The 21,806-nt window shown below is 36.7% G+C and overlaps 1 protein-coding gene across 50 annotated transcripts in view; it reads left to right on the top strand.

Moving 5' to 3' along the window:
* LOC109421922 (sodium channel protein para) overlaps positions 1-21,806 on the top strand; it is a 521,170-nt gene that overhangs the window by 323,703 nt on the left and 175,661 nt on the right. For 43 of the 50 annotated variants that reach the window (XM_062855155.1, XM_062855169.1, XM_062855173.1 and 40 more), the window contains one exon: positions 1,798-2,073. In XM_062855155.1, coding sequence (XP_062711139.1) covers positions 1,798-2,073 — 276 coding nt within the window. The remainder of the gene's footprint in view (positions 1-1,797; positions 2,074-21,806) is intronic. The other 7 variants (XM_062855143.1, XM_062855166.1, XM_062855147.1 and 4 more) reach the window with 1 other exon arrangement.

The following is a 21,806-nucleotide window of genomic DNA, read 5'->3' as shown; positions in this document are numbered from 1 at the left end:
TATATCTGGCATCTCTGGTCCCAAGAGTACATTATAATATGTATCGGTCTTTCAGCAGATCCGGTAATCATAGTTGAGTGTGCAACGGTACTCTGTAGATCGGATGTGACTACTGCACTGCTACAAACGTAGACCTGAAGGTTTGCCCTTCGAAGTAGTTTGATTGTTCTGTAATTTTCCAGAAGCACTTTTAAAGGAGGCAATTATTTCCAAGAGAGTCGTAGATAATAATTGGATATGTGATTCTGCAGATCACTGTGAAAATCACTAATGTAACGGCTGTAGATGTCAGTTACTAAACTCCAGGACAGTTTGGGCGATATTGAATATCCTATAAATATATAACAGTTTATATCAGTCTTCTGGTCAGTACGTCCTGTAATTTTGGTTGACAATGTAACGATACCCTGTATAGCAGATATGACAACAGTTACGAGTGTAGATCTAAAGTTCTGCTATTCGAAGTAGTTTACTTGATCTGGAACATCGCAAATAAATTTTGGAAATATTCATACTATTCCAAGGAGGGTCATGGATATGTCAAATTATTATTTATAGCGAATTTGGCTACTGTAACAAATATAGATGACAAGGGCAAAACTTCAAGATGGTTTGGATGGCCTTTAATGTATATAATAATATTTGTTGGTCTTCGAGCAGCTTCAGTAACCAGAGTTGGTAATGCAACGATACTCCGTATAGCGGATTTGGTAACTGTGACGATTATAGATCTGAGGTTCTAAACTCCAAGTTAGTTTGGATAACTTTCATTATCTTAATCATGTCATTGAGCGGCTTTCGAGTTTCCAAGAGATTACGGATTGCAGTAAAATATGAAATTTTGAAATTTGTTGCTAAGTGTATCAAAACTACTCCAGTAGATTTGGAGGACTGAATTTCAGATAGGTGCAATGATGTCCCAAAAATCAAAAGTATATATAAACTGAGTAAGTTGTTTGAGATCTAAAAATGTTTTAAATTGTGTAAATGTTTAAATTTTAATTGTTCATACTGATAGTCTAATTCAATAAAAATAGGCCCTGAAGAAGGTCCGATACGAGGACCAAAACGTCGGCGAAGATAAAAAGCAATCAACGCTAAAACTTAAGACTGTCTAAGCCGAAATCCGAAATTGTGAATTTGTAGATAGTTCCTTTAAAGAATTGATTACAAAGGATTAGCATTTGGAATAGGAGAAGTCTATAGCAATGCTAATAAATGTTCAACAATAAACGAGCACATCTCATCCGTCTGACATCTCCAATTGATTGATAACGAGCAGGTGAAAATGGTGCATAAGATTGCACATTCCATTCCAGCGTGGCATTATTATTCTGTCGTCTATCAATCTATTCTATCACCTTCATCTAATTGGTCATGTTTGTTTATTTTCTATATTTGTTTATGTTATTTTATAATTAATTTACGAGCGAGTGTGAATTCAAAATCCATGTTTTTGTTGGTATGATTGAATGTTGATGTGATGAACGATGAAATATCGATTGTTGGCTGTAAAAAATACACATTGTGTCTAATTTGGTGCGTGGTAAGTGTTGTACGCGTGTATGTCCATCTTAATCATCGGCAATCATGATGAATCACTGTGATGCTAATCAACATGTGATGTCGTACTGCTGTGGTGCCATGTAAATATATGCTTGTCGGAAGTGGTCTAAACGTTTCGTGTGATATTGACCGTTGTGCGCCTTCGACAGCATTGATCCTGGAATATTTACTAATCTATCTCTGATTTACTCTCGTTATGCCGACATAACCCACGCAAAAAAAAACTAACAGGAAGCCGAGGAAGCAGCCGCAGCGAAAGCGGCCAAACTCGAGGCCCAGGCAGCGGCGGCGGCGGCCGCGGCCAACCCGGAGATCGCCAAGAGCCCGTCGGACTTTTCCTGCCACAGCTACGAGCTGTTCGTGAACCAGGAGAAGGGCAACGACGACAACAACAAGGAGAAGATGTCGATCCGGAGCGAAGGACTGGAGTCGGTGAGCGAAATCACAAGAACAACCGCACCAACAGCTACTGCAGCTGGCACTGCAAAAGCCCGTAAAGTGAGCGCGGTAAGTATGGGAACCGCTTTCTGCACCCACCCACCTTCACCGAACCCGATCACTATTTCCCCCAGTTACTAGTTCCCACAAGTCCACTGCTATTTATTCGTACAATTTGTGCGACCCCTGGTTCCTCGATCAGAAAGATGTAACAAAATGAGAAAAGCATAACCTGGAAAGTCACAGTTCGATTCTCTATACTATACTATCTTTGATTTTTATGAACATTCGGTATTCAATGTATTAAAAACTAAAAGTCTATTACCTTAGAAGGAGAAGCTATCATTCTCATATGTTTTCTTAGATAAATTTAAAGAAATATGGCATGAATACACCGTAAATATTAACATAAATCGCAGATCCAAAAATGCATTATTTCTGTTACGCATTTCTGATCGGGGTTGGGGTTGGAAAAATTCCCACGTTCCCAGGTCTTCCCGCGCTCCCTGTATGTGTGTTCCCCGATCCCATTTGTTTCCCCGCTGCTGGTGTATCTCCCTTCCCGTCGGTGTGAGTTTTTTTTTTGTTGTAAGAAACCCCCTCCGGAAAAAATACGTGCTTTCGATTTCGGCCAATAATCGTGCCTTTCGGCGCGAAAATCACATTGGAAAAAGGCTGGAGGACGTTAATCATTACCGGAACCGAAAGGCATGATGATTCCATTTTATGATGGAGAAAAACCAGTCCTGCCCGTCCCTGCTCTAGATTCCCCCGCGCGCGCGTTGAGCTCCTTGAATGTATTGTATTTTGTGAAATCATTATGACAGTGATGAAGAACACATCAGATGTAAGAAAAGCAAATGCGATTCCACGTGGCTCTCAGTATAGGAGCTTCCACTGCCATAGATGATCTCCCTTCAGGTCCTGAGTAGAAAATTGGTTCAATGTTTCCCTAGAAGCCCCACCCTTGGTGTCTTTCAAAATGAAAAGCATTATGTTCTAACCCTCCCTCAATTGGTTATGATTTTTCAAACTCTTCGGAAATCGTTTTCTATCACATAAGAGTGTGTGTGTTCCCCCTTTTTCAAATTGTTAGTGACTGAAAAAAAGAGACTGAAAATGATCCTCCGGCAAGTATCCTCTACGGATTAAAATCAAACCTAATATCAGTAGCTTCGATTGAATTTTCACCTTTCCCACAAAAAAAAAACGAATATACACGCGCAAAACGCAACACACTCAATCAGATGTACACCAGACAACAGAAACAGAAAATCATAAATACAAACATTATTCAAACATAGTAGTAGTTAGAACAGACATAAACTCAAAAAAAACAAAAAGGGTAACTGCTCCATACACATTTTCATCATTCTGTTTTTGTCAGCTTTCTGAACACGTTAGTTGACGAAGTTCAAAATTTAAGATGAATATATGATATCAACCATTCGTTACCGAAAATAACACCAGTTTACAAAATAAAACGAAAGTCGTGAACTTCTGTCAACGACCACAATTTTTGAAGCGCAATTTAGCGCTGATTTCGAAACCGTGCTTCAAAAAATTTTAATTAGAACAGTTTTTGAGTTTCAGCACAATATCGAGTTTTATAACTTTTTAAAATATGGAAATTACTAAAATTTAAATATCTTGCGTTTTGTTCAACAAATTTTAAATCTTTTTCCATAAATAAAAAGTTGAATATAATACCATTCGATCATCTGAAGGCAGGTTTTGCGTCAGATTGATGAAATTCAAGATACAGTAAGGACCCGATTTTGTCAGCCCCTGGTAGCATTTTGGGCTGACAAAATCGGGACATTTTTTAAAATCATTTTTTTTATTCATGAAAAATTGTTCTGGGCACGTCATAGACGGAGATAGGTGTGGAGGGTCTGCTTTGGGTTCGTTCAAATATTACGTAACGCCAATGAAGAGGGGAGTCCTTATTGTTGTTCCGCTTCATAAAAAAAAAATAAAAATTTCTCTTTTAAAAATAGTTACGCGGTGGAGGGACAGCGGATAGGATCTAAAATTGCTAAAATTTTGCGTTACGTAATATTTGAACGAACCTTTTGCGGTAAAAAAAATCGAAAGGGTGTTAAGGGCACAGAAAAAAATGGTATTTGACAAAGTTAACATTCAGTGCTTTTTTACAGCAGAACTATTAAATCTTTTATTTCTTTTTCTTCTTGTCATAACATCCCTACTGGAACACAGCCTTCTTCTAGCTTATAGCAATTTTGGTCTACAGAAGACAGTTGACACTGGTTAGCGCGGTTTAAATCATAACAACTAACATTAGCTGTCAACGAATAAAAATGAACCAACATCTGATTGACAAATATAGACACTCAAACTGTCCGAATTGGCTACGTTTCCGCTGCCTTGCCACTTTAATTTCCAGAGACTAATCTCTAAAGAATCTCTGAAAAAATCTTTGAAGAAATGTTCGGGGAAATTTTTAGAGAAACAACCCGAGGATATACGGAATTTAACCCTCAAGACATTCCCGAAGGAATCCCGTAAGTAGTTTCTGCAAAAACCTCTACAGGAGCTCCGGATAAACCCCTTAAGTAATTTCTGAAAGAATCCTTACTGCAATCTCCGTAGAAATCTCTAGAGGCATTTCTTTGGCATTTTCTGAAAAATCATTGAAAGAATCCCTATTGCAATCTTTGAAGAAATCTCCTTGAGAAATACATGGAGGAATTGGGTTCTTTAGGGGTATCCGGATTATTCCATAATCGTATTCGCCGCCCAAAAATTAGTCGAAATCCAAAATTTCATAATTTTTGGAATCCGGGTACTATTTTTAAAATGCATTTAAAGTTTGTATGGAGATTTTTTTTTGCTCGGTGTCACTTTACCGATTGAACTGTCATTCTATCCACGAAAATTAAAACTGTTTTGTTAATTTAACCAATTGGAGTCCAATAAAATCACGTTATACTCAGAAAAATTTGCTCTTTTGATTAGGCTACAGAAAACAGCAATATTTTATTCACTAAATAACCCAATTTCTGAAAAAAGTACTGGGGAAATATCAGGGGCATTTTAAGGAGAAAACATAGCAGAAATGAATTGTTAAAGTCTAGCATGAATTCCAGAAGAATTTCCAACAAAATTTTCTAAAGGAATTTCAGAAGCAATGCCAAGGGATTTTTGTAAAGAAATACCAAGAGGTAGCTCTGGGAAAATCTCAAGCGGGACCTCTGGGAAATCCATAGAGGATGCCCAATTGTGAAATCTAACAGAGGAATCATAGTGAAATCTTGTATGACTAATAACTGAAGGCAACCCTAAGGAACCCTAAGAGGAATTCTTGAAAAAAATCCCTAGGAAAATCACTAGATTTATTCATCAGTAGGTTAGCTCCAGGGGCACGTTCTCTTCCATTTGGGAAATTTGTGCCTTCTGTAAATTTATTCATGGACTAATGCACGCAGTAATTCATATAGGAATTATTTCAGAAGTATCTACAGGATACTCTGAATACATCACTAGAGGAGAATTTCTGAAGGAACCTCAATAGAAGTTCGTCAATCTGGGGGTATCATAGGAAGAACGCATGAACAATTCTTAGGGAAATATCTAAAAAGGTTCTTATAGAAATTTCCAGAAAATTTCTTGAAGGAACTCCAGTAGAAGTTCCTGGACTATCCAAACAGATATGTATGGAGAAATGCCAGCAGGATGTCTTGAAAGAATCGCTTGGAAAATCCCTGGATAAATCCACGCAGCAAATGTAGGAGAAATCCTTGGAAAAACCCCTAGATACATAGCTGTAGGAGTTCATGTAGAAAAAGTTTGAAAAAAAAAATGCTGTGAAAATATCAGCAAAGCTTTTGGAGGAATCCTAGCAGGAGTTCCAGAACAAGTCTCAGGAAAAGCTTCTGGAGAAATCATAGGAGGAATGCCTGAAAAAATCTAAAAGGGACTCACCAAAATGAATCGTTAAAAAAATCCCTGAAGAATTCTTTTGAAACTTCCGGCGCAATTCTTGGAGAAATACCAGCAAAAATTCATACAAGAAACCACGCAAAAGTTCTTGAAGGAATCGCAGCAAGAATTTTTTGGGGAATCCCATCTCGAATTTCTTAAGGGTTTCTAATGAATACAATTCTGACAGCAATTTTTTAAGCAATCCAAGCAGGAAATCTATAATACAAATCTCAATAAATCTAGACCAACATGTAAAAAAAAGGCGGAACAATGTCTCAGCTTCTCCCACCCCGTGTAGGCGTACTTATTCCGTAATCAGATAGAGGGTAGTCTGCTCTATCTGTTACTGGTCAGAGATTACATGAAAAAAGGGCCATGTGCTCAGAAGTAAGGGAGAAGCAAAAATTCGAAATGGTTGTTGCGGCCTTTTCAAATGTTAGTCTATCTGGATCAATCCAAACAAGTAAACCTAGAGGAATCACAGAGATGCCGGAAAGAAGTAAATGGATTGACTTGTAATCACAACAACAGGCAGCGTTTATTGTTTGTTCTGTTCCTGAGAAAACTCAGAAGAATAGTCTTTAAGCCCATATAGCCGATGTGGTAAGCGCACGTGCAATCAGCAAAACCATGCTGAGGGTGAGGAGTTTGATTCCCGGTTAGCTCAGAATCCATTTCATAATCGACATTTCCTTAAGAGGAAACAAACCATCATCGTTTAGCAAAAACTCAAAAGCAGTTTTCTCGTTGAAATCTCAACCAATGTTAAAAAAAATTATCTCTGCACTCTGGCCACCATTTGGATAACAGTGAAATAATTTTAATGACCATTTTGTGACTTAGAGGAAGAAAACTGCTTTTAAAAAATTGATGATTGCTGATGATTGAATGGTGGTTATTTGAGCCTTAACTACCTTGTGTATAAAATATCTTTATGACTACCACACGATATATGTACAAATGCAAAATAAACATTGGCTGTGGGGGATCTCAGTTAAAAATTGTAAAAGTTTTCATAAAATACTAAGCTGAGGAGCAGGCTGTGTTCCAGTTAGAACGTTACGCCAAGAAGAGAGAGAGCTGGAATCTTTTAACAATTTAAATTATTATTGGCTTAACCCTCTAATACCCAACCCCGCCTTTAGACGGGGTATAGTTTGAGCATTTTTGTAATTTTTGTTTAGTGGAAAATCAAAATCTTTATATTTTTTAATGGTATTTAGGACTGTTTTGTATATCTTAAAATTGTTTTTGGTGTATTTTAAAGCGTATTTACATTTTATAAAAATCATTGAAAAACTGATGTTTTAGTCACCTTCTAGAAGTCATGGTTTATTTTGTATTGAATCGCTACAAATAACATATTTTGAATTTTTCCCAAATCATTCTATCCTAGTTTTATAGGATAAAGGAATCGAATACACTTTAAAATTATTTTCCTTAAAATTACACGGAAAATAAAATTTTGTATGAAAAAAAAATGAAAATAAACACATTTTAACAATAATCATAAAATCTAAAAATGTTTTCATCTCAAAAAATCCGTACCCCAAATAGGCTTCTAGGAAAAATATAAAACTGTGGGGATGTTCAAAAATAAAAATTAGAAAAATCGAAAACTGAAATTTACGAAATCGAGAATTGAAAAGAATCATCTTCCAAAACATGTTTAAATCGATTTTAGATGACGAAAAATTATATTTAGATCAAAATCAAAAATTTGGGTATTAGAGGGTTAAAACAATGGCGAGGGTTGGGTGCTAAAATTGTTGAACGGAGTAAACAGGAGCGCAGCGTAACAACGTTACGAAATCGCAAAATCACCAGGGAAACTCGGAAATATTGTTATTGAACTAAAAAAAACTCTGTTGACAAACATCTTGTTCTTATAATACATAAAAGAGAAACGTTAATATACACTGGTGTTGCCAGATCCACTGAAAGGGGTTCGGTCCATGGGTTCGGTCATCTGGTCGAAAGTAGGGGTGACCGTTGCTTTCTGCCAACAAACATTGCCTCAATGTGTTACCCAACAAACATTTTTGCTCTTGTACAGCAAACCACTCTTAAGCAAACTTTAGTTTAAGAAACATACAGCTAGTTCTGTTTCTTGGGTAGTTTGCAAAACAAGTTTAAACGTTTACAACTGCATTAATAATGAAAATAAAATTGAAATTCTGAATGAAATACAAATTTATTTTTTTACTTCAAAAAAAGGCTGACAAAATCGAGTCAAAAAGCTGACAAAATCGGGGGTAGACAAAATCGGGGGCTGACAAAATCGGGTCCCCACTGTATTGGCGATATTGGGACAATCTCCTTAAATTTTAGCAAAATTTCCAAAAATATGATTCCACACCAAAAACGATCATTAGCTTACCGAGTTCAAAAATGTTAGTGTAATTAAACCCGTAATTTTTAGTTTCGCCGTTATGTTGACCATTTTGAAAATAGGGTGGTCCAAAAAAACGACATCTATTATCTTTGTTAATTTTCGAACCGTCATAACTTTTGAACCAATTGACCGATTTTCAATCTTTTATACAAATGAAATAATTGTTAGTTCAAGATTAAAGAAAAAAATATCGAAAAACAAAATAAGTTAACTTAATGCATATGTAAAAATGGTCAAAGTTTTTTTTTATAATTTTCACAATGTTGGACCACAACGACTATACTTTTTTATATTTTTTAACGAAAGTTGAACTATTATTACAAAACATATAGAAAAATTAGGAATCTTCTTCATGTCAATTTTGAACTGTAGTTTTCTTTTTTTTTTAAATTTCAAGTTTTGTGTTCATATACGGATACGGATATGTGACCATGCGTCTCCATCACTTTAAAAATCCCGTTTGTTTTATTACTTTTTATAATATATACAGTAGGGTGTCCCAAAATTGCACATGGTCAAAAACCTTGGGGGCTCATCCTGAAAATGATAGCTATGGGTGTTAGAAACAAACTTTTGTATGATGGCAACTTTTAGAAATGACGATTAGAGGTCGCCCCCGGCCAGATTTTTGAAAAATGGCCATTTTTCGTAATAAATATCACATAAATATTTTTTGTAATTGCATTGCAAATTCCCCTACTTTTCACTCGCGTAAACAATGTTAAAACGGCCTACTTTTCTTCACTGAAGCAAAGGTGCCGAAAAGTAGTACTTTTCGGCACTTTTGCCAGCACACACTTTTTGTTAAGTACCGCTACTTCCGTAGATACAGTTGCTGCTTCTACATGCACTGAGCAGTTCGAATCCGAATCAAGACGATTCAGATTCTGATTTGAACTGCCAATCAGGCGTAGAAACAGAAACTGAACTTACTTTTGTTTTTGCTTATGATGCTGCAAATAGAAATACACTAGAATTCCAATGGCGCTGTAGTCGCTTTTCCTATTCAATTATATTAACAGCTTTAATTGCCAGAATTGATTGTTTGTAAGTGCCCATCGTGTAGAGGATCTTTTGTTTTGGTAAACAGAATTTATTTGACACTTACAGTACCGCTAATGACGCTGTAAGGGCGTGGCAAACTAGATGTTAGTCACACGAACAGTCGCGACATTGGACTTCTGTGGCTAGTTATTCTAATATGCTGCATGACGACGACGGGAGCTTGAAAACTTGCGACCACGGCATAAATATCACATATTGTACACCGTGCTTGCGACAGTTGGCCTTACCATAGCCTACCTGATCAAAAAAAATAATATGCACTACGTCCTGTCGCGCATGGAGGCTCGCACGTGGTTGCTGCTGATACACGTTTGTGTGGCTAGAGAGATTATAGGTACTGTACGGGTATTTTTGCAATTACAAAAAACTTTGTATGCAACGCGTTGCAAAACTCGATTTTTTCAGCACTCGTCTTATTTATCCAACTCGGCAAGCCTCGTTGGATAAACGTACAACTCGTGCTGAAAAAATCATCATTTTGCAACTTGTTGCATAAATAACTATTTTTACCGTACAAAAATTGGCCATATCCACTATTTTTATATTTTTAACAGCTTGATCTAGGCCCAAACTACTTGGGAAAAACAATTAACGACATGTTTTGCAGGTAACTTTTTTATGCCAAATTTTTGAATATACTAAAATTTGTCATTTATTGGATTTTACCCATCATAAAAACTGTTAAAAATGCTATGGCCTACTGAGGCATCTCAAAATAGAACCTAATGATAAAGTTTCTCTCTAGTAGTTAAGAAAATGGATTTGTCAACGGAGGCAAAAATTAAATAAACCTTCTGCAGCTCGCGCGGTTCGCCACCTGGCGCCACCTACGCTAATGCTGAGTACAAAATGCAAAAATGTTTCAACGTGTTGTACAAAATACAGCAGCACGATCGCTCAAGGGTTAATGATGCCACTATAATTCATTCCTTAACACATTCAAGACAAAAACTTAAGTATTTACTTCAAGATTTACTTTGTATGTGTTTTGAGTCAGTTCTTATGAGACATTTTTAGAAAAATACCTAAAAATTCATTTTTTACCAAAAAGTAAATCGTGATCTAAAACAACACCGCTAGCCATCATGGTTTCTCATAGCGGAAATCATGATGGTTACAGGTCGCAAGCCCTGGTAAAGTGTGGAACGTTTTGATGGCTGTGATCCCTGACCATCATGTAATCAAAATCCCAGGGATACTCAAGTGACCATACTGTTGGGTTGTGGGGGTTGCGTGTGTGGGGTGCATATATTGACAAGCATTGCTATGGATCGTTAGGGCTGAGTAGGAGCGGGGAATGGATCTACGATTGCTTAATTGCGATTATACCTACTTACTGGTATAGTCGTGGTTCAGCAGTGGTGGTGCCGCTTTTCGCTTGTGTTCGGCCTAGGTGGTTTGTTTAGGCGGTGCGGGTAGGTCTGTATGTACTTCGTACGTGCAGTGCGTACGGCTCCTACGGCTCAGCATTGTGGTTACTTGGGTAGTGTAGGATAATTGGGTTTGGGACTGAGGGGGTCGTCATTGATTCTGCCGACACCATTGCGTGCTCATTGTTGACGGTTGTGTTGGTGACGATTTCTTCAGCTTTAGAATCTCATTTATTCCACGCACAATCTTTGGGAGGAGGGACTGCTTTGTAATGCAAGAGAGGGATTTAAACTCTGCGTTACGGGTTGGGTGAGGTCATGCAGATAGAAGCAACCCAGGTGACCATGCGGCTCGGGTCGTGATGGATGCATGAGTGCAGTGTGTGTGGGGTGCGCTACCCTGTGGGTGCAGTTGAGTCCGGGTTGGAGTGGAAAGAGACCCTTCTCTACCCTAGATCGGTTTCGGTTGTACGAACGGGGTAGTGTTTGGCTTATTTGTGACGTGTTGTGTGGGATTTGCGGCCCGAGCTGCGCGGTTACTTAGGAAGTATTGTGCTCTGCAATCTAGATTTTGGTTTTAAGATGAAGCTATGGCTGGGCTGTGCCTCGGATTTTTTGGGCGCAGGTCGGGAGAGCTGATGGCGGTTTGTGCTGGAGGGTTTGCTCGATTGGTTAATCACTGGTGGTGGCCAGTTGATTGACTTGTCGGCGCTGCCTGTCATTTGGTTCTTGGGGTTTGTGCTCTCGAGATCCGGGGCGTTGCTTCGTTGTATCTTCGCTTTAATACTAGTATTCCTTGTTTGATTTAACTGACTGTTATGTACAGGCGCTTAACTCATTCTATTTCATAGATTGCCAGATTTAAGGGTAATGGTTCAATAGGGTGTTAGCAATCAGAGTGGATTAGAACGAGTTGGCGCCTACAATACACCAACACTAACACACATACACCAATACTTACACGCACACATGCACCTACAACTAGCTGTAAAAGACCAGTGGGCGGGACAATGGTGCCTACCCAACAGTTGTAGGTGGGGTGTTTGGCTTAGCTACATGACTTGGTCCGGCAAGCCCATAAACATCAATTGGTAGACGTATTGCCTAGTGAAAAGACAACGCAGATGGGCGAAAGCCAGGGGATGCGTTGATAATAGCAGAATAGCAGCAGAATAGCAGAAAAAGTAAATCGTGATCTAAAACGGATAGAAAAAACGCCTTTGGCAAATTTTTTCCTCATAAAATTTCCTACCTTTTTATGGAAATTGTTTTAAATTAGCATTTGGTTGAGATACTTTTTATGATGGGTAAAATTACAAATTTTAGTAAATTCAAAAATTTGGTATCAAAAAGCTACCTGCAAAACATGTCGTTAATTATTTTTTCCAAGTAGTTTAGATCTATAACAAGCTGCTAAAATATAAAAATGGTGGATATTACCAACTTTTGTACGGTAAAAAAAAATTTATATGATATTTATTACGAAAAATGGCCATTTTTCAAAAATCTAGCCAGCGCGACCTCTAAACGTCATTTCTGAAAGTTGCCGTCATACAAAGGTTTGTTTCTGACACACTTAGCTATCATTTGCAAAGTGAGCCGCCAAGCTTTTTGACCATGTGAAATTTTGGGACACCCTAATATACAGCCATGGGCTACCGAGTGAACTTCAGTTAGTAAAATACCAGTGAATTCACCTGCTGCAGAGTGATAATTCCTTCAGAAGTTCCCTCTGAATCCCTGCATAAATTCCTTCTGATTTTCCTACGGACGTTTCAGATTTCTTCTAGAGTTCTATTTAAAATTCATTCAGGAGCTTCTTTTGGAACTCCTCCAGGAGTGCCTGAAATTACCCCAGCAGTTTTACTGGTGTTCCTCCAGGAATTAAATCTGAGATTCAAAAAAAAAATCTTCTTGGATTCTTCAAGAAGTTCCTCAGGATTTTCTTTTAAGAGGATTCCTCCAGCAGTTCCTCCTGGTGATGCTTCAAAAGTTTCTTCTGTGATTTTTCAAGGAGTTCTTCCTGAGGTTCCTCTTGGTGTCTTACTTGAATTCCGTCAGAAGCACCTTCGAGGATTCCCTCAGAAGTTCTTTTACGAATACCTCCTGAAGTTTCTTCTGGGATTCCTACAAAATGTTTCAATATTGATCACAAGTTGCTTCTGGGATTTATCCAAGAGTTCATACAAAGATTCCTCTTTCTGGGAATTTCAATCGTGATTTTTTTCGCAATTCTCTTCTTCCTTTTTGGATTTCTTCAAGAGTCTTCAGGGATTTTTTCAAGGAGTTGCTTTTGAAATTCCTTCTTTCGAAATTCCGTGATTTCTCCACGAATTTCTTCCTGGATTCTTCTAGGATTTTTTTCCTGGATTCCTCAAGGAGTCCCTTCTGGGATTTTTCAAGAAGTTCCTGTCTCCAAGAGTCCTTTCTGGGATTGATCCAGGAGATCTTTCCTGGATTTCACCAATAATTTCTTACGGGGATTTTCATTAGCTCCTATAGGGATAAATCCGTCTAGAATTCCTTCATGAATTTCTCACATACTTTCTTCTGGGATTCCTTCAAGATTTTCTCCGGACCAAAAGTTCCGTGTGAGATCGTTTCAGTAATTTCTCCTGGTTTTATTCTAGGTTTCCTGTGGAGGGTCGCTCCCGGATTGCTTAAGAAGTTCCTTCCAGGCATTCTTTCAGAAATTTCAAGTTTGGACATATTTTGAAGGAATGAAGAGGCGTATAAATTAAATGTTCGTGAACTCATTTTTTTTTTTCGAACTAAAAAAAATCTAAAACTTTCCTGGGAGAAGAAAAGGGAGAAGGAGAAAAAGATACACTCGGTTTTGGAATATTCTAGAACATTCATAGATGATGATGATGATGATGATGATTGTGTACCCACCATCAGCGCAAGGATTACCTATGGCTGCAGAATCATACCGGAAGGGAATGATCTATCTAATGGTTTGTTGTAGCAGGGTAAGCTAAATTTACTGGACACCTTCGGAAGACAACACGATGGTTGTTATCTCGTGACAAAGTCTGGCCACCCCACGAACATTTGTCCAGAAACCAGTTCATTTAGCTTCCTTAGGCTACCCCTCCCAATATCCCAAGTGACATGTAATTTGAATATTTTTAATTATATAGTTGACCAATTACATGATTTTACCTGAAACAATAAATATTATGATTATGATACATAGAATGTTCATTGACTTACATTACAATTACAACTTTGTTTACCTGAACAGCGCTGAAACAAATCGTTATTTTATTAATGTTGAAGTTAAAATCAAGCAAATAACACGAAAAAAATGAGATATTAGTAGTAAAAAAAAAAACAAAATACAAAATAAAACAAAACACAGAAAAGTAAACCAAACTTTGATCTTATAATTTTCCTTTTTTTTTTTTTATCTGTATTAACGAGATTTTTAGCCATCGGCTAGTTCATCTCGGGACCCACGCTTTACTTCCCTTCCGAAGGAAGAACTCACATTTAGCGAGTTTGTCGGGAGTGGGATTCGATCCCAGGTCCTCGGCGTGATGGTCAAGTGTTCTAACCATCACACCAGGTCCGCTCCACTATAATTTTCCTGCATTTAAACCAAGCTGGAAAGTTACTAAATCAAAATGGATCTTACGCCGTTACGCACCATTATAAGGTGATCTACCCACGTTACGGGTAAGTTCTAGAACATTCACAGATGAATGCAAATACTATTACCAAAAATATTCGAGAATTTTTGATAAATAATTGAAGAAGAATTGTGTTTCGTATTCGAAGAAATATTAGGAATATCCTGTGATAATCAGAAAACGAAATCCACGAATAATGGCATATTGAAAGACTTTGTGATTAAATTGGAACCTTCCTGAAAAAAAACGAAAAAGATAGTAGAATATTTTCGAACACTATGATAATACTCGAAATTGTAAAAAGTCTTTAAGCAAACGTGGCTAGCCACGTGGGGTTGGCTAGTTATTTATATTGGGTTGGATATGTTTTTCGGCTAAACGAATGTCTAGACAAATTTTCTACTTTTCTAGAATTGAACGGCCAACAATTAAACAATATATTCCCAACTAACAATCACTCATTTAACAAGCACCTATATGACGAATTAATTCAGCATGATGTTGAATAACATTTGGATAAATTTCAAGCATAACCTTTGTTCGGGGTTTCTTCACCCAAATTTAGAGAAAGTATAAAGCATAATGTTGTGGATCAACTGAACTGTTTGTTGTTAAAAGCGTTTTACAAATATATGGTAAAGCTGTTATTCAGCTTCAGCAAAAATGATTAGAAATAAATAAAATGTAAAAATTTTCAATTTCCACGAGAGTTTATGATTGGTACTTATGCTATGAACAACTATTATGAAATAATAACTACACATAAATTTACCTTAATCACGATTCGAACTGGAGACCCGTCGATTACCAGTCGGATGCCTTCCTATCTGCACCATCCTAGAGATGATGAATTGTAGCACTCAAATCAAAACATAAACTTCCCGTGGTTTAATAATGATCAAACTTTGGCTCATATTCAGCAGTGGTGTATAATATTCTGCTTATAGTAAACAACTGAACAATACATTAGTTCAGCTGATGTTCAGTAAAAAAACACGTGTTTTTCATTCTGTAGTCTGAGTCGAAGTATAATGAAACGAAAGTGTTTTTTCGACTTCGAAAAACACATTATTCAGATACATGTTCTGATTCAGGGCTGCCTAACCTTTATTGCTTGTTTCATACATTTTTGGTCCGTACGATCGTAAAAATGGTCAGATATTAGAAATGTTAGCATCAAATAGAAGCCTGGTGTTCGGGCTAATGGATTCATGTGTTAAAAATCAAATTTGACTTATCGACTTAGCTTCCGTGGCAATTCAGTGAAAAAATCCATCCGGCCCGCGGGCCGGACTGTTTTTTGGGGTCAACTGCACCGGTAGCTAAAAATTGTCAACAAATTCTCACTTTCTCACTTGGACGAGTTAGATGTAACATTAAGCTGTCATTTGATGCTAAAATATTCCATGTATGACTTATACACAAATGTACCGATTGAAAATGTCTGAAACATGCGAAAAAGGTTGGGCAGCCCTGTTCTTATTTGTATATATACTTAACAAGAAGCAGAAAAATGTTTTGTTAAACTATTTTATAAAGGAATTTGTGCAAGTCGAATACAAATTGATTGAAACTCTTGAAAAGTGTTTTAAATCATTATTGTTAATACCAATACGAAAGATTGAACATTGGCTACTTTTTCAATTGAAAAAAACGTTTGTACAGTAATATGTACAGCATAATTTTAGTTCAGCTATCATTACTATTATAAAGCAACAATTCAGCATGCATGCTTGTTTGTGACTTGCGATTGTTAGTTGAGTTGTTTCATTCAATTAGCTAATGCAAAGAAGGCCTTCCTCAAACCAAACAATCAACACACAAGGTGTTAGGTTCATGAATGCAAACTTTCTAAGGCGTGCTAGAGGACCATGAATGGTGAAAAAAATTGTTCTACTATGGTCAAGTCTCAACCGTTACGTAGTTATTGAACTTTCCATGTTTTTGACCATGATTGCCTTATACTGGCTATAACTTGAAAAAATGGTCAAACTTATCACAGTTCAAGAGATTATTAAATTTTCTATCAATTGATATCTTTAGATAGATTGGTTCAGTTAAATAACTAAGTTTTCTAAGTTTTCTTCTAGAGAAAAACACAGCTCAAAAGTTGTGTATTTTAATTTGTTTTTGTCAATTATCTTTAGAAAATGCGTAATAAATTAAAATTCTCTCTTAGGCAGAGTTGTGGTCTCTATTCCATTCTACACTAGCAGCCCCGGCAAACGTCGTACTGCCTGCCTACTCTGTTTTTTGACATCCGGTTCCATGAAGAAATGCCCCTCAAAATGGAATTTCTGATTTTCCCGTTTTTCTTGCCTTCCCGATCACTTTTCCTAATTATTACTTCGCATAAACACGTCGGAGCCCTGGTGGAATGCAACAGTGAAAGAATCATGTCGATCTGTTAACCCGTTCCCGAGCCTATTCGTGACATACAAACACCATTCCATTTTTATTTATATAGATTTCGTTCATTGACACCAAACTTCTACCTCTTATCAATTTCTTGAAATTTTGATTTAAACATCGCAGCTCCAGTACGAAATTTATTATACTCATTCGAAGAGGGTATTCTGCTTAGAGGGTTCGAAAAGTCGGTACAAGATCATTCTTGTACTAAAATTAGCAACTGTTTTCAATATGCTGTTACCTAGAGAGGCCTTGACAAGCACCCAGACTAGTGTATCAAGTGCTTAAGGATTTTGACGTGTATGTGGGAAAAAAGAGAGATTCAAAATAGCGTTTTGAAAAAGATTTCTCTATAGTGCAGAAAAAACCTCTTATTTATAGGAGAATCTCGTTATAAGATCCATGAAGAACTTAACCGATTTTTTGTATGTGAATTTAAGAGAAAGACTTTCTTCTGGAAATATTATGAGACTAAATTATTGAACAATCGTTGGGCGTGTCTGCAAATCTGCAAAAAAAACGTGATTTTTTTTATTCAGAACTTTGTATTGTAGCACCACATTCTAGATATGTTTAAGTGCAATGGTGTTGAATTTGTTCCCAGCTCATACAAATATCAGTACTTTAACATTTTTTCTATTATTTTCGTCGAATAATAAATTCTTCTGCATGTAAACACAGTTACTCTGGAGACGAATTGAAGACTGCAAAAATCTTGCTACATAATCGATTCATCCGTTCGTGTGATATACTTCCTCAATGAAGGGAATTAAAACTCATTTTATATACATATGTAGTAAAAATCTGGTTGTCGAGAATTGCTGCCATAGAATATTCATTTTCATATTAGGACGTGTGCAAGAGCAATCATTATTATTTACATATCTTTTCACTGACACTAATTCACCTCATCTTATTCATTTTTTTATTCCCATTCTTACTATTCCATTTTATTCTTCTTTCAACTGACAAAAACTTGCATCACTGTTCTGAACGGAATGATTTCTACAAAGCTCAATCTACTCTTTTCCTTAACTAAAATTGCTAGCACTTCAATTTAGTTAAATGAAATTAAATTCCCTGATTATTTTTTTAGATCCCTGCTCCCTAATCTTGCCAAGATGCCCCTTTTTAAACATTCCCAAAATAAGAATCTACGTCTACATCTAGTACCAAATGAAAGCATGATCTGCTTGCGCTTGCCAGCTTCACACTTTGGATATCACTGTTTTTTAATACTTCAGTTTTCTTCATACCTACGTTCACCAAACTCAAACCCTTACATTCCTATGATTTCATCTATGAATACCCCTCTGAAGTCCCGAATGCATAAGATAGATCGAAGATGTCTCGGGAGAACTGTTTCAATTTCACTTCAGCTCCACTACCTTTTGTTTTTTTTTTTTGCATATCATCTCATCCCGAACTGCAAGAATAGGCAAAACCAGTGAATCAAAATTCAACCATCGCGCAACAATAATGACAATGTCGCAACCTGTATTTGTTGCGAAAATCCACCCAATGCGACATAAGTTTGTCCTAACTTGAAAATAATAGGATAAACATCGTACACCACCAGTTTAGACATTTTTAAACCTTGCATTGCGATTTTCGAACGGTAACTTTGAGTCGGTAAACTCTGCAACTCTGTTAAAGATATATCATCAAACAGTTTCGACTTTGGGTTAGTTATAATTGATTAGGCCGGAACAAATCTTATTTTCTTCTTTTGTCACTTTTCTCGTTGACTCGTCAAGGGGGAGGGATGATAAATAATAAACGTATTTCATGAAAAATTACCCAAACAATTAGGCAAAATCGTCAAACTCATCGGATTTGTTAAGAAATTTTCTCGACGACTCTAATTTCACTTTAAAATTTTTAAATTTCCTACATAATTTATTTGTGTCCCCCCTCAAAATGTCGAATTTCGACAAAAATTTTCCGAGGGGGGGGGGGGGGGTGACATTAGAGAAAACCGAAATTTGTGCCAGCCTTATTCACGAGTTGAAAAGTATGCAACAAATTCAGTTTACGTTTTGTTTGCAACAAAAAAATTCGAGATCATGTCATTATCTGTTACCAGTAGAGATAAAGAGTAATTGTCGCACCTTCTTTGTTGCTTGTTTTGTGCCTCTTTTGTCTGACAATTCTCTTCACTGGGCAAAACTTATTTTTATTATTTTGACTACGGCAGAGTCATGTAGGGGAGAGAGCACGAAGGCACTATACCATAACGCACAAAATGTTCGCAAAATAGCAAACATTTTGATAATTCTATAGGAAAATTGTGGAAGTTATTAGAAAGTGCGCAAATGAATTTCAAAAAAATCTAAATTGGAAATTCATTTGCGTATTTATTAACAGAATTGATTGTATAGTTTTAACAGAACATTTGAACATGGGAATGGAAAATCATAATCCAGATTTGTATGATCAATATTGAAATCAAGAGGATTGTGGGACTTGTTTGTTTCCGACTTTTAATGGTGGAATTTTTAGCGTTTCACACGAAATAAGGAGTTTTGATATGATGCAATGTAGGGTAGTATTTCCCTTATTGAGCATATGGTTCCCATTTTCATCTTATGAAAAATAAGGGACTGAAGCGCTATTTGTTTCTTTTTTTATTTTATTTTTTTTTTCTTTGTTTTTTTTTTGTTGTTTTCGAATAGCATAAACTTGGAAGCGTGAGATTACTTATGATACTTATACCCTGTATATTCTTCTGCAAGTTCCGTTTGTTATTCTATACGTCTAGAAAATACAAAAACAATTGAAGCATTCTAAGAAAAGTCATGCTGTAATCTATCAGTTGATATAAAACTTATATACAAGCAGGATCTTACCCGTATATTAAACAACTTGATGAAGTGATGCACGTTCTTAAGCTGGATTTCCTGATATGTATCACTAATTGTAAGCTCGAATGCAATTCAGATTTACTTAAAAAAAACTGTCATGTTGAATGTGGGGCACAAATTACGGTCACTTAATTTCATACAAAATTACCTAATTTTTCCTACAGTATTGTGCCGTGTAGAAACCCGAGCAAAGTAAAATATTTCAATAATAGCATATTTTGATACAGAGCTCAAAAAGTGATATTTGTTTGTTTGAGATAAGAGGTAAAAGTACTGAAAATAATATCTCAATTTTACTCCTGGAACATCATCATCATAGCACATTTAGCTCTTGGTAAGATCTAACCAATAGCAGTGAGCTATTTGATTGATCTTCAAATATCAAATTTTGCTATTGGTTAGATGGTTCAAGATCAAATTTTTGCTATTATTTTCAGTACTTTTACCTCTTATCTCAAACAAACCAATACCACATTTTGATCGTCAGTACTTGACCTCTGCTCGGGAAAAGGCAATTCATTCAGTTCAACATTTACAGAATGATGATGGTAACATAAGCTCAAACTTAAAAAAATGCTAAAAAAATATTTGAGGTAAACTCAAGTGAAATGTCAATATGTTAAAAACACATGAATAAAACTGTTTGAAACATATCAAACATCAGATTTGAAGCAAACATTTTATCAGTTTACCGAATAATCATGAATATTTTTGTTTCAAATTAACGAAATTTGTCTCCGTGCTGCACAAATGTGGCTCAACACTTTAAAAAATACTAAAATATCTCAATGACGAAAATCAATATGCCTCTCTTGTCTGTTTCTTTATTACATTGTTTGCTTGCTGTCTTTGCAATATTTTAAAGGTCTGTCTTCAACAAATTATGCCTTCTAGGCTTGAGATCTGTTTGCGACAAATTTGCTCCCTCCAAGTGTCTATCTTACGGATGGTATTGCGCAAACATTTTCCGGATAAACATTACTTTTTACGACCCTGAGTGCTTCAATCCAATTACGGCGCACACCCTTATCTCTTTCTCTTGGATGGTGGTGGACCGACCTACGTTTCAATTATGTATAGATATGTAGCAGCACCGTTCGTTGTTCGTGTTGGCTTCGCAAAATTTAGAAATTCCAGTCATACTTCGCACTGGGCCCCAAAAACCGAATGCATGTCCTATTTAGAATGATTCGTGCCACTGTGTCACTCTCATGTAAAGTACCCACCTACGTGTCCTGTCTCGTGTTACATTCCATGTAAATAGAACCAGCTTGATGAAAAATCCCTCAAAAATTCCTCGTGCAAATCACGTTTCGTTCTCACCGGTGTGCACATCGGCGCACTGCAACAAACCCGAGAAATAAAAACAATCGTTCAAATTAGTCAAATATTCATCATCACCATTCGCTTCTTGCTCTCCGAAACATTAAACATTCATCGAAATTGTTTCTCTTCTTTTCTTGTTATCTTCCATCGAATTGACCTGTCCTCTCCCATTGGGGCGCTAAATTGGCGTGAACATTTCTCCGGTGACGTCACTGTCGTCGTATCGGTGGGGTCCTTCTGAAAACATTAACCATTCATCGAATGAAACGCTAAAATAAACCATTCAAAAATCACTGAAAAAAACACTTACACGAATCGACCCCATGAATCATCATAAAAATTAATAATTCATACACCGAAAACAACAACAATAACAACCACCACCAACCATCGCCATACCGATTCACAAACATCTATCAACAAACCGAACAAACATCCACGCCGACCGCCAGGGGGTCGCGGCATTCCAGAAGGTAGGTCTCCTCTTCACTCACTTACACTTGAATACACTTGGAATTTATGGTAATCTAGGGACGGATACAGATCTAAGTATATACCCCAATTACAGATGAGTTTCATTTTTATTTTGGGCGACAAAACATGCAAGAAAACAAAGTGACAGAAAAGTAAGAGTAAGATATGCCTGTCATTAATTCCCAAGCAACATTTTTAACCCTTCTAAGATGTTAGGTTTTTCGCACTACGATAGTGTTGTGCACGTTCGGCGTACCTGTCTGGGTCATACTGACCCTAACATCCTACTATATAGAGTTAAAGTCAAATTCACTCG

This window comes from Aedes albopictus, chromosome 3 (genome assembly GCF_035046485.1).
Source record: "Aedes albopictus strain Foshan chromosome 3, AalbF5, whole genome shotgun sequence".
In the NCBI taxonomy this organism is placed as follows: domain Eukaryota; kingdom Metazoa; phylum Arthropoda; class Insecta; order Diptera; family Culicidae; genus Aedes; species Aedes albopictus.
This window is presented reverse-complemented; position numbering and strand designations above follow the sequence as displayed.